General features: G+C 44.7%; 3 protein-coding genes across 10 annotated transcripts; 1 reads left to right on the forward strand and 2 right to left on the reverse strand.

Moving 5' to 3' along the window:
* The first annotated feature begins 1,151 nt into the window (after positions 1-1,151).
* Positions 1,152-3,742, forward strand: ankrd53 (ankyrin repeat domain 53). Of its 4 annotated transcripts, XM_057027390.1 has the most exons (7): positions 1,152-1,255; positions 1,512-1,596; positions 2,023-2,222; positions 2,305-2,469; positions 2,533-2,653; positions 2,806-2,839; positions 2,918-3,742. In XM_057027390.1, exons 1-7 carry the CDS (start codon positions 1,194-1,196, stop codon positions 3,304-3,306), a joined length of 1,056 nt encoding a protein of 351 aa, XP_056883370.1. In that variant the 5' UTR covers positions 1,152-1,193; the 3' UTR covers positions 3,307-3,742. The 4 variants fall into 4 exon arrangements, with proteins under 4 accessions (XP_056883370.1, XP_056883368.1, XP_056883369.1 ...); XM_057027388.1 differs by having other exon boundaries at positions 2,806-3,742; XM_057027389.1 differs by having other exon boundaries at positions 1,168-1,255; positions 1,515-1,596; positions 2,806-3,742.
* Positions 3,743-3,819: 77 nt separating this feature from the next.
* On the reverse strand, positions 3,820-7,177 carry tex261 (testis expressed 261). Its single transcript, XM_057027395.1, has 6 exons — positions 6,988-7,177; positions 6,085-6,164; positions 5,850-6,003; positions 5,673-5,740; positions 5,470-5,572; positions 3,820-4,866 (listed from the first exon to the last, which is right to left on the reverse strand). The coding sequence occupies exons 1-6, from the start codon at positions 7,055-7,057 to the stop codon at positions 4,751-4,753; spliced, it is 591 nt and encodes a 196-aa protein (XP_056883375.1). The 5' UTR covers positions 7,058-7,177; the 3' UTR covers positions 3,820-4,750.
* A 1,794-nt stretch (positions 7,178-8,971) lies between these two features.
* On the reverse strand, positions 8,972-16,678 carry shtn2 (shootin 2). 5 transcript variants are annotated; one of them, XM_057027377.1, is made up of 18 exons: positions 16,581-16,676; positions 15,064-15,180; positions 14,523-14,572; positions 14,181-14,241; positions 13,906-14,000; positions 13,637-13,832; positions 13,338-13,435; positions 13,168-13,249; positions 12,981-13,075; positions 10,999-11,121; positions 10,763-10,916; positions 10,314-10,428; positions 10,150-10,196; positions 9,900-9,994; positions 9,796-9,816; positions 9,659-9,712; positions 9,435-9,576; positions 8,972-9,205 (listed from the first exon to the last, which is right to left on the reverse strand). In XM_057027377.1, exons 2-18 carry the CDS (start codon positions 15,149-15,151, stop codon positions 9,060-9,062), a joined length of 1,662 nt encoding a protein of 553 aa, XP_056883357.1. In that variant the 5' UTR covers positions 15,152-15,180; positions 16,581-16,676; the 3' UTR covers positions 8,972-9,059. The 5 variants fall into 5 exon arrangements, with proteins under 5 accessions (XP_056883357.1, XP_056883356.1, XP_056883358.1 ...); XM_057027376.1 differs by having other exon boundaries at positions 10,763-10,919; positions 16,581-16,674; XM_057027378.1 differs by having other exon boundaries at positions 9,900-9,985; positions 10,763-10,919; positions 16,581-16,673.
* Between the last annotated feature and the right edge of the window lie 521 nt (positions 16,679-17,199).

Consider the following 17,199-nt stretch of genomic DNA (forward strand, 5'->3'; position numbering starts at 1 on the left):
ACGTTTAATGTTTGACAATGTCTAGGTGTCAATTTATGTAAAAGTGAACTCTAATATATGTTACCATGGTAACAGACAGATTCATACTAGCGTCATGCTATAACTGACTCAGTGCCACCTTAAACACAGCACATACTACATGACTTTAATGGCATTTTTCCTGTTGCTTATATACAGTATGGCCATATATTTAGCGTCTGGTTCAGGATTTTCTAAAGACATTTTTTGGAGAAAACAACTATCATATTAGCTACAAAACACCGTCATTCGACATATTCACCAATTCCATTCGAAGCATTAAATTCTGTAAGATGCTGTACAAAACGTAGTGAACGTTAAAAAAAAAGAGGCAACCCTCCAATTGAATTCTGCTTCCGTTAGACCTGACGGCAAAAAACAAGCCTATAGTTCAGGCAAAGGTCAAGTGGTGAATATCAGAGTGGCCCAACACCAACTGAGCCGTTACCAGCACTGAAAAGTGGAGAATGCAACTGTTTCAAGTCATGAGGGCAACTCTGCCATAGCTGTAGGCCAAGGGTGCGATGGAAGGGAATGGACCTGAGGCCTTGACAGCAGCAGATTGATCTGCTTTAATCAGGTCCAAGTGCACATTGTCAATTTTAATTCACTGTCAATACTGATCCGGGGGCGTAATTGACAAGAGCACTGTGATCCACATGCAAGAGGGCAAGTATCCATTTCTGCCATGCCTGCAGCTACTCATTTGCATGTATCTGTCACAATCTATTGAGCTGCCTTAAACATGTGTTGCTGAATATCCTGTAAGGACATGAGCTTTTACTTTGGGTTTTATCCACGAAGAGGAGGAATGGCATACAATTACATGCAGATAAAGGCTGCATTAATAAAACATGTCCCGCATGGATGCTGAATAATCTTTGCGCATTTGCAGCTTTTTTCTAGAGGCTTCTAGCAAATGTGAAGAAAATGGAGAATAATCTTAGGGTGAAACTTACTTTAAATGCACGATTTCCCATTCAATACAAAATGCAGTGTTACAGATGTATTTCTACAGCAATAACCATGGTCACGTAGAGCGGAGGTAATGCAAATCACTTTAAAACTCAAGTAAAATAGAAAACACAGAAATAAATACCTTCAGAAATCATTAGACCGGAAGATGGCGCGCGAGCTGTCGTGGGGCAGGAAGTAAGCCTAGCTACCGCGTTTCTATGGCAACAATGGAGTCGTCCAACAAATCTGGCAAAAAGAAGCGTGTGAAATGTAAGAAAAGGTAATTAAGGTAAAATATTTGCCCCGAGCTCATAGGGTAACAGCAATAATCATTTAATAGCCGTCCGTCGGGCTGTAGCTGTAGTGATTGTAATAAAGTTTGTTAGCAAATTCGGGCTACTTGTTGCGGACAACTGGACTGTCTGCGAGCTAATGGCTGTGTTGTCTTAAAAAAAGATTTCAGGGCTACTTACTGGTTATCTTAAGGGTTTAAACGGTTGATTTTATTTATTTATTTTAAAGTTGTTTGTCTTTAGCAGGAAACGTGCCCATGTGGCCCCGGCGGAGATGTGTCCTGCTGCTAAAAGCGAGGAGAAAATGAATATTACTGAAAACACAAAGGTCAAATCATTGAATTTAGTATATTTCCATAGTGGGGAAAGTTGACATTACATTTAAAAAATATTAAGGAAGTCCTCATTGAAATAAATGCCCATTTCAAAATAAAATGCACACACCTGAAAATTATTAATCAAGTAATTTGGACAATTTGCAGATTTTTCCACTTTATCTTTAGTTTATGGAATATTATTATTAGAATAAATATAGAAAAATAATGGCAAAAATAATAGAATGTAGGAGTACAGGACTTTTATTTTGTTGGGCATTTACTGCTGTGGAATAAAGGATAAATCACAAACCAGTAGAGACTAAAAAACAATGACGTTATATCCAAATGTGCTTAGATACACAAATATATCCCTTTGGAATTATTGATTAATCCTCTTAAGTCCTCTGGAGACTTACTGTGTGTGCATTATCCTGCAGGGACAGCCAGCTTTCCATGTGGCCTGTCTTTATGGTCAGCTGGCTACTATTAAGCAACTCCTGGAGTCAAGTCTGAGCTTGATCAACAGCAGTGACCTGCAGGGTCGCCGGGCTGTTCACATGGTCATGTCCTCTCAGAGTTGGCCTCGCACCTCTTCGTGCCTCAGATATTTGCTACAGCAAGGGGCCGACATCAACGTGTAATCCTTTTATGCATATTTACGCCTATTTTCACCACATAATTACAATGAGACGAGTTAAAAGCTTCTTTTTTTTTGATAGTAAAACAAATTCAGGGGCAACCCCACTGCACTTGGCTGCCTCAGAAGGCCTACTGGACTGTGTAGAGACCCTCATCCAAGCTGGAGCAGACATTTTGGCCCAGGATGACATGGGAAACACTCCTCTAGATTGGGCACGCATGGGGTGCCACAGGGAGGTAGCAAGGTAATCAGCGGAGAAAAGGAGTGCCTCCTTATTCACAGATTTAAAGATTTTCTTTTTGTGCAGGCACCTAAGAAGCCACATGTGGCAAGAAGCTAAGAAGAAGGAGTTGCAGGAGAGGAAGCTCGTTTGGGATTTACACAGAGATCTCACCCGACAGGTCAACATGAATGAACGCAGCAAAAAAGTCAGTTTTACACGTGGTGGAAGTGTTCCCATATTATTTTTTAAAGCAGTAACAATACCCCATATTTTAAAGTATATTTCAGTTATTCATCATTTAAGTCAAAAAGCAACATTTCACTTAATGAAAACTAACTTATCTGTATTAACCTTTAGGCACTTAGCGACGTAAAGATGGCAGAGTGGGCAAGTAGGAAAGGTTTTCCTGTGAAGGATTTCTCCTATGTGGTCCCAGTAAGTCAGTATCACACCCAGTGCGTTCCATCAGATGGGACCAGAGCCAAGTGGAAACCTCCCACACATCCTCTGAAGCAGCAACCCCCCGCCTCGAACCCTTGGACCATTTTCGCAGGCCTCCGCCCGGAGAAGCCTGATCTCCGGGACAGCATCATAATGATGGAACGCAGCAGCAGGCAGCTAGAGTACGTCACAAAATGGGACCGTACGCCTCACCAGTTGCCTGACCTGCCCACGGACGTCCTCAAGAGGGTGTTGTTCCCTAAAGCGTTCCCCTCCAGGATCTCCTCCTCCCGCCACTTTGAGCCATGGGACATCACAGAGGTCCAGCACCGAAGATACCCCCTGGAGAAGAACACCTCTCCCTGGACTGAGGTGGCAATGCACCTGGCTGAGGTGCTGGAGCCTGGACACTACTGACCCTCGCCCCGACTTATACTCATATATGAGGCGCTCACATATGATTATTGTGAAGGAGACAGTCTGCCACCCCACCAGGTCGGCTCAACGTGACACAAACGCCACTCTCCCAGATGCTGTGCTCCCGAAAGGTGAGAAAAACCTGGGTGAACTGGGTCACCCGTCACCCTTGGGATCTTTGCACTTTCCACGATCCCCCTCAGGGACCGTCTTCGGGATCCAGGTGAGCTCTTGTCAGCGGCAGGTGTGGAGCTGTCAGCCGGCGTTGTGTGCTCTCGTCTTTGTTTTTCTTTACTTTGAGGAGTGCTTCACACTGGCCTCAGGGGGCCGAGGGCCGCAAAGAAAGCGCCGTTTATATTAACTTTGCACTTAATGTAAATGTACATAATTGTATGTTTGAACCCATTTAAACATTTTGTCTCACATACTCCAATAACGTCTTTTATTTTTCTTTTGAGTGCATACCGAATATCAGGAGCTGTTAGTAACGAGTAAAAAACCAATAAACAGAAACAGAATTTCAATTTCTTTAATATTTCCATCAAACCGTTTTAAGCAGCTCTTGTCAGAACCACCTGGTTACCGGGTAATTGCCCAGGATCGATCTTTGAAGTGCGTCTACCTTTTGTCATCTGAACTGTCGATGTACAAAAATCAGTCGTTACTAAGAAATCTTACAAACAGTCCAAAAAAGACAAGCGCGTTCCCGAGCGCAGCAACTGACGAGAGGGTAAAAAATGAAGGTGAGTGAAATGGGTCTTCTCTGTGAAACTCACCGTTTCTTTTTTAATTTGTGTAACACAACTTGCAAAATGTGATTTTTCCTTTCCTCTTAATTAAACTAGATCGCCTTTTCTCAATAAAAGAAACCAAGCCTGCAGATCTTATTCCTTTCCAGGAGCAGCGCATCAAAATTTAAGCTCCACATTTACCCATCAAGTTTATCTTTCTGGCTTCTCGCTGCCTTATTTTGTCTAATGTTACTTTCATCATCAGCGCAACATGTGCACATTCAATGAAGATGAGCAACGCAGAAACAACAGCAGACACAACCTGTGACAGAAAAGTGAAGTGTGGATCTATCAAAGTTAAAATGTTCAGGTTTCTGGTGGTTAATTTCACACCCTGCATATAAATATGCCAAATCTTATAAAAAGAGTCTAACATGACACGTTGAGCCATGCTACAGAGGAGATCTCACCTGGGTGAGGCCTCGCGTCCATGTTGGCAGACAAACACGGCCTGTGTAAACTCGGGCCTTCCCCAGCAGGAAGTGCTCTTCTGTCCACTTTGCTTCTTGCCTTTTGGCCCCAGTTTCTTTTAAATCGCATCTCCAGAACAGAATTCCATAGTCCTTTCTGCTTCCCCCTCGCAATCAACACATACATTAACACACACACGGACACGCCCCAAGCCTGGGGCTGCGCCCCCTTGTCTGGGCAGCTCAGTACATCTTCTGTCGGCTGGGCAGCACTGCCTCCTTCAGGACAGAGAACACGTGGAGGATTCCAGATCTTTTCCCCCTCTTTCCCTTGGTGAAGTAATTAGACACCACATCATCTAGGGAGAAAAATGGGATTCACACTCTTTTCCTGGGATAAAATATCATTTTTTATAGAAGGTTCTATAGATTTTGGCCCCTCTTTTCTTGACCGTAATATCCCTTTGTATGTCACGGGGAGGGTACCTTGCTCAAGGGTACCTCGCCGGTGATGTGAAGGTGTCCTGGGTTCCTTTACTATCAGAACACCTTGCATGTTTTGTCTGCACCCAAGCTTGAATAGAGAACCCTTCACTTCTCAGCCCAATCCCTCAAAGACGGAGCCAAGGATGACCAAGATTCAAAATATTCAGAAGCAACTGACTATATCTGTGCCTAAAGAGATGAAAGGTGTCTTTTGTCATTTTAAAAAGAGGTTTTGTCATCCAAGGCAAATGAATAAATACATATTGTGCACCAGTTTTGGGTAAATGCCAATGCCACATGTACATCTGGAGGACTGCCACAAAACGAAGATGCTAAATTTGATCCGATTGACATTAAACCCTGCAGCCTGATTATATTAGATCACTGGTTGCCACATTTGTGGCATTAGCACAAAGTGCTGTTGCATTTGTTCTGTCGAAAGAAACAAAAAGGCAAGCGGCCAAACGAGATCTCACCTCCTTGCTGCATGGTGGACGGAAGCACATTTTCCCCCGCTGACAGAGACACGAAGAAGGCGAAAGGAATCACCCAGAGGCAGATGGTGAAGTAGGCCAGCACCTTGATTCAGAAGTCAGGAACCATACAAACGAGAATGAGTCCCAGACAGACAACAAAAACACTGTAGAATGTGTAGATCATAAATCTGAGCTGACTTTACCTCAGAAAAGGGGTAATACTCTTGTGCAAAGTACTGGAAGGCCATGTAATGGTTAACCACCACCAACACTGGCAGAACACAAAGCAGAAAAAACAGGGACATTTAAAATAATGCTTATATATTGATCCATTTAAATGTGTCGATTATAAACAAAGTAGTAGCGTGAGGGGGACTTACCACAGGACAGAATGAAGTTTGGGGAGCTCAACATTATATAGGGGAACGTTTGCAAGAGGCCGAAGTAGACCACGTTGGTGAAGAGGCCGATTCCCACCATCAATAAGGGGAAACTTTCAAACAAATAGAGACCTGCCAGCACGGCTGTCGAAAACTGCAAACATTCATACAAATAGGTACAAATGAGCTGTTGATGGTACTCTGTTGAGACCTCTGTGAATTCATTACTACTCACCATTATCATATATTTTATTATTCGACTGGTGGCAACTGTGTATTCTTCTATTAATTCTGCCAAGTAATAAAGGCCGGCAGCTAAATGAAAACAAATATACATCATTACAAGCAACCAAAAAAAACATCAAATCAATATTTACATCCATTTTCATCTATCCAGCTGCATGATTGGACTTTGGGACGCAGAGAAATAATTTCATCCGAAATGTCCTACTGGTGAATGTACATAAATTAGCTAATGTCGATCAGTTTTCTGATGCAGCTAACCTGAAATTCGTGTTACTGTGTAACACCTAAAATAAAACCAAAGTTCTTTCCAGCTTCAACAATGCCAACACTGAGAAATAAGACCTTAAAAACAGACTAAATGTGCAGAAACAAAATATTGCAAATAATACGGAAGTTGACAGGAGGAGGAACGTGTTACGTGGCCAGGTAAAAAAAGAAAAAGGGCAACGTGGACCGAAACTTTATAGATGTTTAAAATATACAATAAATATGCTGTTAGTTCCAATCTTTTGAATGGGGAATAATGATAAAACTATGAATTAACAAGTGCATGTTGAAGACAGACAGTGCTGCATTCTGCAGCCGTTCAATAGAGACTAGAGAACGAAAGGAAGTTGAGACATTTGAAACAATTATCATTCAAAGTCTACCTACGCATGTTCACAACTACATACGAAGACGGCAAACTAGGTTATAAGCCATCAATAACTGCGCGAAGGAGCACCAAACTGGCCTCTCGGGGCGGGTTTCTACGGATATTTGCCATTTAATAGGTGTATTGGCGAATACTGTCACGGTGGAACAGTTTGAAACTGAGGTTTGTCTACGTACATTCTGCAGCACCGCCCGCTAACAGCTAGCACACAGTGCGGCGTATTACTGAAACACCTACCTATTGCTAGAGTCACGAAGGATATCTGAATGACCAACGACAGCCAGCTGAGCAAATAAATAAACCACATCTCTGTGCATACGACGCAACCCGTCAAAAACGTGGGAATTAATGCAGAAACAGCTAGCCGGCTGCTAGTTAGTAGCAACACGCCAGTGTTTTTGGGCAGGCTGAGGAAGGCAGAAGAAGCGCTGTGGGCTTTATTTCTAGTATTCTGCCCCCAGTGGTCGGAGGGTGAATAGCGACTAAACTAGACGGACCTGCTCCGTGAGTGGCGGCGAAATTGATTCTCTTTGCCTCATTCACAACCTTATTCTGCACATAAACGAGATCCTTACAGGTTAAAGTCTTACTTTCTACCCTGTTCTTTGGATATTGCCTAACCTAAGCCTTAAGAATAGTATATCTCTACTTTCTTGCATTCAGAACCTGAAAATTCCTACTTAACCTCAAATTTGTGAATAAACTTTTTTTTTTTTGCTTGTTCTGACCAACAGCCCATCCCGAATCCTGTTAATCAGACTTATACACCCGAGCTCTTTAACATGAATACATGTTAGACGGCCAAAGGCATCCAATGGGCCAAAGGCGCCGAGGTGATGACATAGGTTGTCCTTAATTGTTTTCCAAGATAAATAAGGGCTGTTTGGGTCTTCGTAGGAGCAAATAACATTTTGACATGCGTGCGTGAAGCTAATAACATCTACTCTAATATATGTCAGCACAAATGGGCAAAAACAGTAAATATGACACCTGTTGTGTGTCGCGGGGCTTCTCAGAGGGCTTATTGACTGAAAGGGCATCTGAGATGGATCACTGTTGTCTATCACAGAGACGTGAGGTGCATTTAGTCGGGCAGCCACCCTTTCTGACATCCATCTGCAGATTGTTTTCTAAATCAGGGCATCATTTCCAGTAATATTATGACATTAATGGAGAGGAACTGCTGTGGTGCCAAACCTGGCCCGCCAGTATCAGGCTTGAATAATTCAGCGGGGCACAGACTTAGTGTTCGGAGCAAATGTCACACGCTGCAGCTGAAGTTAATTCAGGGCAGAGTTTCCTTATGTTGAAATCAGATCAGCTTGTAATTTTACACACTGGTGTGTCGTTTTTGATGTAGCAGTGTTCTTGTCTTTGTTCCACTCCTTTTTTTTTTATTGGCCAATGACACAGTGCCTAAGCAGCAGAATACATTACCGCACCTTAAAAGCTGTGTCACACCTCTGCGATTCAGGAGGAGACCAATAAAAAATGAATGTGTTATAGAGATCACGCGGGGACCTCCCGGATAAAAGAGCCAAATAAAGTAAATATATAATGTGAAACAGTGTGAAGACACTAAAATGGTGTCAGAGTCAAAGGCGAGGGTAATTTCTGTCCTTTGCTCTCCGAATGCTTTTTCACAAAGGCAGATTTGATAGAGGAGAGTGACGGCGCTTCCATTCACTCGTTCATGCATGCAAACATATACATTACCGGTTGCGGAGGTGAGAAAACAAAAGCCCACCTGCTGCATCGTGGGCTACTTTCAGACGGAGGTGACGAAGATCACCGGGGGCTCTTATCTCGATGGCACCTCTGGGCTCTTGGCGTGAGAGCTTTAATGTGCTGAAATAACAAGCAGGCTCCATCTTTCTGCCAAATGGCATTTTAAGAGTCCGACACCCTGGAAGAGGAGCGGGGAAGGGTTTTCATATACCCTGAGTGTTTCTTTTTAAATATCTAGGTTATTTTCCGTAATAAAAACTTCAACATGCACTTAGATCATCTCAAACCAAAAGGGACGATAATGGACATTAAACATGCCTGAGTGAGTCCCCCTTCTCCGCCGTGACACGCAACACGTTCTGACCTGGAATGAATGGAGGATGGTATTCCTTTGGGACAATTCCCCCCTAAATCACACGATGAAATCAGAAGTCGTGCTCTCACACCTGACCTCTGACCACGCCAAAACGGTTACCATGACAATAAAACAGAAGTCTTTTAATTCACTTTAATAGAGGAAATGCGTCTTTTTACTCATTCATTTGGTGTCCAATCGGTCCAAAAGAGACATTTTGACCCTTTCAGTCGGCCTGACTGATGATCAGCGCCGACGCTCGGAGGCGGGAGTTCCTTTTCTCCCTGTTCTGCCTCAGCCTCCGGAGCACAGGGGTGCTGCTGCTCTCGCCCGCCCGCGCCAAACTTCCCACTGGCTCCAACTCTGAACCCTCTGAAGAGAGAATTCCAACACCCACGTATTTAATGCCATCATGTTTCCAGCTTAAAGGCTTCTGTATTGCCCAAAAAATATATATATATTTATTAGATGAATCCTTCAAAAAGATCAGACATACATATACTTAATAATTCCCATGTATTCACAGGTGTTCTACACTGTATTTGGCTGTTACAGCTTATTGCAAACATAATGAAACCGGAGGAGTGACAGCACAGCGTACCCGTCGGGGCGTTCGGCTCCCAATTGTCTTCCATAACTCTCCTCCTCCTCCGAAGAACCCGCAGGAGCTCCGCCTCCTCCACATTCCGGACCGTTCCCCTCCTCGTCGCCTCTCTTCGGAGGGGCTGGTGTTTCATCTTGTCCTGGTGCGCAGAGTTGATGGAGAGGCTTCAGAAACACAGCGGTCACTCGTGGCCTCAGAATACCAATGTGAGACATTCTTACCAGCATTCCCTTCAGCTCCATGATGGCCGATTTCCTGTTTTCGCCTCCCTGGTCCTGCAAGAACAATTCTCGGATTGGTGGACAGGCAGTAACGGCCGAGTCACGATAAACAGCACAAACAGGCGGGGGCGACTGACCGTCCAGGAGCTGTCGTCATCCTGTAAGCAAAGTCAGAACAATCAGACGCTGGTGTGAAGCAAAAAGGCTTTTGTCCTCCTGCACGTGGACTGAGTGTGCACACCTGTTTTCTGCAGACGGGCTTCAAGACGATGCTTTTCTTGATTCTCTCCATCATTTCTTCCACTGCGTTTGCCCTGGTGTCAGGCGCTGAGGGATCAAATATTAAATCCCGAAACACATTTTAGTCTCTTTTCTTCTTACAGGTTTTTGCCCGATCGATGCCAAGCGACTCGCAAGAGGAGCAAATGTTGTGTGTTTTCTATACACAAAGGCAATATTTTTGCTGTCTTTATAAGTGAATAAAAACTCACTGTGTGGCTCGGCTTTCCTGGCTTTCTTCCTCAGGACAGGAACAGAGCTTTAGGGCAGGGGTCAGAGAGGTCAAAATGTCAACACTCTTAATATACTGCAAAGTTTAGATGGAAATTTATTTAAATGCGAGAGAAGGTGGGTTTTTTTTGGAGGGGGGGCGTACTTGGTGACAGTAGTGGCTGGAGGTGGAGGAGGTGGGGGTGGGGGGAGGGGCACGGATCTGTTCCCGGGCTCGTCATCTTTGTCCCCCTCATTCACTTTGTCTTGCAGCTCTCTCACTTTGGGGAGAAACGCACTTAAAATCGGACTGAAAGCGTTTGAAACAAGGGATCTGCCTTTTCCTGAACGCTTTGTTCATGTGGTTTTTGCCATTTTGTGAGCTTTTTGCACAGAATCAAAAGAACAGATTCAATCGGGTCAGATCACAACAAATGAAGTCTTTCTTTCATGTGCCGCCATTGCATTATTCAGTCTGAGTTTGCTCGATTTTGGTTTCCTTGATCGCCTTGTGGTGAACTTCATTATCTGCGAGCATGCTTGCACAATATTCTTGTAAATATTAAAAGAGTGTGTTGGGCTTTTTTTAATGTATGCTCCCTAAATCAGAGCTACCTTCTCCCTGAAGCTGTGTGACAGCCATGTTGGCCTGAGCCAACTGCCTTTCCAAGTCTTCCCTTTGCTCCTCGCACGTCTCCAGCTGGTCTTTCAGGCTCTGTACCTCAGACAGGACGCCATTCTCGTCTCGTCCACACCGGGATGGCGTCCCCTGCTAGCACGGGCGGGGGGGAAGTGTGACAACATCATTTTACCCCCCCCCCCCCCCCCACGTTCATCGCACCCTCACTCACCTGGTCCTGATAATGGCGCTGTATATCGCGGAGGGCCGTGCCGATAATCGAGACCTGCTCCAGCGCCCGCCGCAGCTCCAGGTCCACGTCTGAGCCCTGCTCCTGGGTGGCCTTGTGCATCAGCTAGGAAGACAAACCAAGGCCTCGCGTCACTTTTCTGACATCTTACACTCGTCTGTATGATTATCTGCTCCCATTAAAAAGACAGCAAAAGAAAACTCTCCATCCGCCACAATGAAGCACAATTAATGGGAGAATAACGCGAGATGGGCGGTTGTTAATTTTCTGCGCTGTGGGAGGCCGTCGTAATGTGCAGAAAGTGTTTTTAAACTGATGTTTAGATGAACAATGGCTTGAAGCCTTGTTGGGATTACTTACCAGCTTCACCGATGACTCAGGCAATTCAAACAGGGCGATTTCGCAGTGAGACAAAGCGTCATTTTTGCCACATTATGATAAGTGGGTGGTTTGGGAAAACTGAAAAATGTCAAGTGCTGCCTGGATTTGCAGGAAAATGTGACAAGTGTGTACTAAAAACAGTCAGAGTGCTGCATAATGAGAGTTTGTTTGTGAGGAGTTTATTTAGACGGGCAAGACGGGCATTATTTCCTGATGGTTTCATGAGAAAGAGACACATTTTAAATGTTGACTCCTAAAATATCCGAATTGCCTTTTCAAAAAGGTGATTAGAAAAGTTTCCATCCCTACATGGAGATGAGATCTGTGGTCGGGAGGGCAGGAAGTGTGAGAAAAAAAACCAAACTTTGAAGTATTTTCGGCGAGAAGGCTGAGGCAGCGGGCTTGTAAAGCTCTGTGTCAGTGAATGCAACACGAGGGCCCTCGTTGCATATTATACTCCTCTAATCTGCATCCCCCTTAAGCATGGAGCAATTTTCACACAGCAATTAACGCATTTATTTCATACACACAAACACACCGGCTCGGCTTCACAAAGAGACAAAGACAAACACACGCACGCACACACACAGAGGGAGAAAAAGGTCCAAATTGTTTCCTGTTTGAGGCCCCCGCATCATTATACCACCATGCACCACAGACAAGAGGTGCGAATGGTTGGTGTTTTCAAAACACATGAAAACAGACAAATAGTGGTGCACACAAGCAGCATTCAGCCCGACGGGGGGGGGGGAAGGGGGTCTGTTTTTTTTTTAACCATGAATTGAGAGTAAAGGGGCTGAATTGTGTGAACGGTTGGGGGTCCTTTTCACAGGTAAGCACCCCCGCCATGCAGCCCATTGTGCGCCTGTCCGGTAAATGGAGGACAACGCGCACAAAGGCGACAATTGCTATATGCTCGGCAAAACATAAAGGTGTCAAGCAAAGACAGGTTGTGCTTAAAGACTACTATTCTCCTTGGACAGCAGTGATGACCACTAATTACAGGAGGGGTGGGGCTAAATGGGGAGGGAAAGGAACAGAAAGGTGTTTTTTTTTTTTTTTTTTTTAAAAGGGCTTTTATTATAGGAGCAGCTGTGGCAGCAGAAACCTGTGTGTGTGTTTGTGTGTGTGTGTGTGTGTGTGTGGGGGGGGGGGTTCTTTGGGCATGTGTATTTTAGGTGAAAAAAAAAGTGTTTTCACTGCACATATAAGTGTCCTGGATGGATGTGTGTGTGTGTGTTTGTGTGTGAATGTCTCTCCCCAGCCCAGATTTGACTGAAGTGTCATTGGTGTGAGTATAAAGAATGGAGACCCCCTTCTCCTGTCCCGCCAAATCAACTGCGCTCGGAGAGAAGAGGTGTGTGCGCGGGAGTCTTCAGGCACGGACACACGCCGCGCGTCACCCCCGCCCCCGTCGGTCGCTCCGAGGTCAGCTCCAAACGCACACCCGCGCCCTTCCTGTGGCACGACCTGTCACCCTCGGTGTGTGTAGGTGTGAATGTGTGACAGAATGATGTGCGCTGAGGAGACGAACACAGAAACACACACACACACACGTTCGGATGGATGCAACGCGCTCACACCTGGTGGGCGACGTCTTCGGCGTGCTGCCTGAGGCCCCTCTGAAGCTCCAGCTCCTGAGACATCTCGGTGAACTCCTGTGTGACGAGCTGGGAAACTACACGAACACACACACGCGCCCGTTATTCACACGACACTTTACGGCATTTATTGTGTTTGCAGTGTTGTACTAAGTTCTATTTGACTCACCTCGTTTAATTTTACTCATGTTCCTGCTCTGTTTGTTCATCTCAGTCATTATGGCCTCTTTCTCTTCCACCTGAAGGACTAGCTGTGCAAAAGAAAATAGAAAAACCTGGAACAAAAACACACGCGGGCAGACACACACACACACAACACACACACACACACACACACACCTGCTGTCTGAGTTCGACCCCTTCTTTGGTCAGATTCTCTATTTGTTGCTCCAGCAGCAGCTTGTCAGTTAGCAGGCCATCTACAATTGTTTGCAGCTCTGAAACACACGAGTACACACACACATAAGCACACACTCACAATTTTGTGATACACGTGTTGGTGAGGCACATGATTTAGACCACAAGACCACAAAATCAGCTTTCTCAGCCGGCACAATGCGAGGCTCCTTTTGGAGCCCCCGTACATTCATCCATTCTACGTCTTCCACTCGTTTCTCGTGCGACTGCTTTTCTCTGACCGGCGATCTTGGCCTGACTCAGCAGCAGCTGCTCATCGTCGTCGCCGCTCTCCTCGGAGCCGTTGAGCGTCTCGCAATTAACCGCTGGCTCCGTCTCGGTGTCAGAGGTCAGAGCCGCGGGGTCTTCGGACAGCTCGGGGATGAGCGGCATCAGGGCGCGGCTCGCCCTCTTCAGGACCCTGTTCTCTTTGCTCATCTGGCGAAAATAAAGACGATGAGTTCTCGTCATACGTAAAAGGAAAAGGACATTTTAAGCCAAAGAGTTTTACTTTGACGGCCAGCGCCTCCGCGCTCTCCCTGCAGGAGCGCTCGATCTGAAACTGGATCTCCAGCATATCGATCTCTCTCAAGAGCTGACTGGAGGCTGGAACGGAAAGTGGAAGCGTTCTCAATGCTGTCACGGCCGCCCCTCTATAAGAGGAGGCCTCGGGAGAAATCGGACTTATCCGGTCTTTGTTGTACACTTTGTTGTCTTTAGAGACACGTGGCCTCCTCTGACGCACGCGTCTCCGGGAATCAGGTAAGATGATGAAATAATTCTCACCTTCCTCTAATTCCCTCAGCCTCTGATTGGCTTCCTCCCTCTGCATTTCCAGGATCGCACTCTGATAATCAAGGACCAACAAGCCGAGTGTAAAACAACAATCAGCCGCAAAGTGACACACGGCGGGAAAATCAGCAGCACTGAAATGAATACATTTTCATGTAATCAGGTTTGGGAAAGGTTTTATAGGCTCTTGCTTTGTGGCTGCATTTCTTTTCCTTCATCTGATTTCAACAGGGGCCAGATAAATCCAGGATGTTTCATGTGTTCACCCCCGCATTCCACTTAAGGGAGATGCGACAATCAACAGGTATCTTAATAGCTGTCGCCCATCAGCGATACCTGAATGTCTCCTTCATCTTCGGAGGAAAACTCGCCCGCTCCGTCAGACTCTGCAGGGGGTAAAATTGCATGTTTATATGTGTATGTGACAGGAAGTAGGGGACAAAGGGGGAAATGGGGGAAGTTGCGCGTGGGTGGGCGGCAAACAAGCGCTTTCACTACATGAGGAACCTCGGGAGCCACGCGGAGGAGGCCACTGACAGAAATACAAGAAGTGAAAGTGAAACTGCTGGAAAAAGTGCTTCGCTTTGTGCAGCTTCAGCCGATTCCAGGTTTAACTTCCTGTATTCCGACAAATAAGGAGTTCGCTGTTCACGAAGAAGTACATCAAAGCAACAAAACACATTTAGAGAGACAAATTTATTCACCCTTTTCAGAAAAGCTAGATGAGAAATCTATCTAGAGAAATATATTTACACTGAAATATAACAAGTAAAAACACAGAATGTTCTCCAATAAATGGGAGTAGAAGTAATCGATCGCCCGATTGGCCTGATAGATTTAGATGCAATAACATTAGAAGGATTTTCTCAAAGCTTACCGACAATCACACTCTCCTCATCCAGCATCCACATCCTGGTGACGATGTTCTTACTCCCTTCTGAACGAAATGACACAGCCCTCCACATCAGACCCCAAGGATGCCCTTGTGCTACGGCTGCGGAAGTGGGAATGTCTGCTTAAAGCCTTTTTTCCAAAAAAGAGGAACCTTTCCCTGTGCAGCAGCGGAGAAACCACGAAACAGCACGGCCAATGCGGCTCAGTACCTCATTAAGATGCATTATTAGTGTACATTCATTTGTCAATTTCTGCTGCAGAGCTAAGTTGTCCTTTCTTGAAGCAAATAAAAAAAGGAGGGTGGGGGAGGAATCCAGCCTGTGCTCCTTTCATCTCTCTGAGAGGACATTGTCTTTTCACGGCAACATCAACGTCAATCAAGTCGGAGCTGCTCCATTAGGGACTCTGCTCACCAAGTTCACGACCTCAGAAACGCTATGGGAGCCAAGAGCGGTGACGTCGTTGACGCACGGGATTTTTATTTATTTATCTTTAACACGACCAGCATTCTGGGAGTTTCTTTGGGTGTAGCCTGCAACCCCCCAAAAATTTTAATGGGTCATTGTGAAAGAGGGGCGAGAGCTGGTATGTCAAGACAAGCGGGAGTTCACAGCAGTGTCTTACATTTTTGCAGTCTTCCGTGTTTTGCTTGTTGTCTGCTGACTGTTGTGTTTGCAATAGCCTTTACATGCCAGAGCAGTTGCTGTAGACTTGGGTTTCTATATGTCTACATGTATGTAGAATGTAATCTCAACTGCTCAAGTCACGTTACTGCATCTTAATGAGGTTGCATAAAACCATCAAAGGCAGCTGCTGGATGGACGTTGACAGTGAAGGACAAAATCATCTCCTACCGTAGTGCACAGGTGTTAGCCTTCCACAGGTGGAAAGCATGTAGCATGTTCACACAAAAGATAACAAACAAGCAGTGCATTTTGTATGCACGTGTTTAATGTTTAAAGAGATTAAATAGATTCCAGGGGTAAAAGAAGGAAAAAGTGATATTGTTTGTTGACAAAATGCCAAGTCCAAGAGTGAATTTACAGCCTTTATTTTATTTGTTAGAAGAAAACATCCTGCGGTTTGGGGCTAGCACAGTGATTTAAAAAAATCTATTATTTAATTCTTCATAAATCATTCATGAAGGATTGTTTTTCTAACCTTTCACAGTATTATGTCCACTTCAATGTCGATTACAACATGTACGTAACGAAGGAGTTTTCTGTCAGGCGAATTTGAAAATGTAAAATAAAGGGAAAAAAGAGAGCTTTTTGATTTAAATGAACTACCTTAAGCCCATGCAGAGAGAACCAGCAGAGAGAACCAATATGAGCCGCTGTGCTTCATGACAGCAACATCCTTGTGATTTAATGAGTCGTTTCTCTCAAGTATTGCTCTCTTTACTGGCACAGCTGAGCACCAAAGCTTCTCCAGCCCGTTAATATATGACCTTAATTAACGATCCCTCACCGTCTTGATAAAGGCAAAATTGTCACTTACCATTAACCGTTACTTGGTGGGTGTTGTTAGTGACATTGACAGAAAACGTGGACAGAAAACGTGGTCTTTTAATTTATGCTTGACAGGAGAGATATTGTGAAAAAAAAAAAATCCATCTGTATTAATCTAGGCTAAAGGAGAGTCAGCGCCCCCGTTGGACACGGCCATCGTCATCACACCGACAATGAATGTTCCAAACATAGTTACATAGTGGGGTAAATGGATACATTTAGAAATGTCTTAATATCCACGCATGTTACATAGATACTAGTTATGTTAGGCGCTGCAAAATGACAACAAAATAAATAAATACTCAAAAATACTCACAATATTTTTTTTAAAATCAAGCACTCAAAAGTTTAAATGAACAGGTTTTTACTAAAAGATAGTCGGAAATTCATGTAACATAAATTTATCAAAAGTACATACATTCTAAAGTTTAAACCTAAGGGACGGGGCGATGACGTCAGAAGCGGGATTTGAAACCACGCCCCCAGAGACCGCCGCCCACCCTGATGTATGGGGCGCGCGCCGGAAACAGCATGACGTAACGACTTAGACGAAGACGAAACTCTCCGCTCTCATTTAATTTCCTATCAGTTGTTTTTTTTTCTGATAA

This window comes from Takifugu flavidus, chromosome 3 (assembly GCF_003711565.1).
Source record: "Takifugu flavidus isolate HTHZ2018 chromosome 3, ASM371156v2, whole genome shotgun sequence".
Lineage (NCBI taxonomy): Eukaryota > Metazoa > Chordata > Actinopteri > Tetraodontiformes > Tetraodontidae > Takifugu > Takifugu flavidus.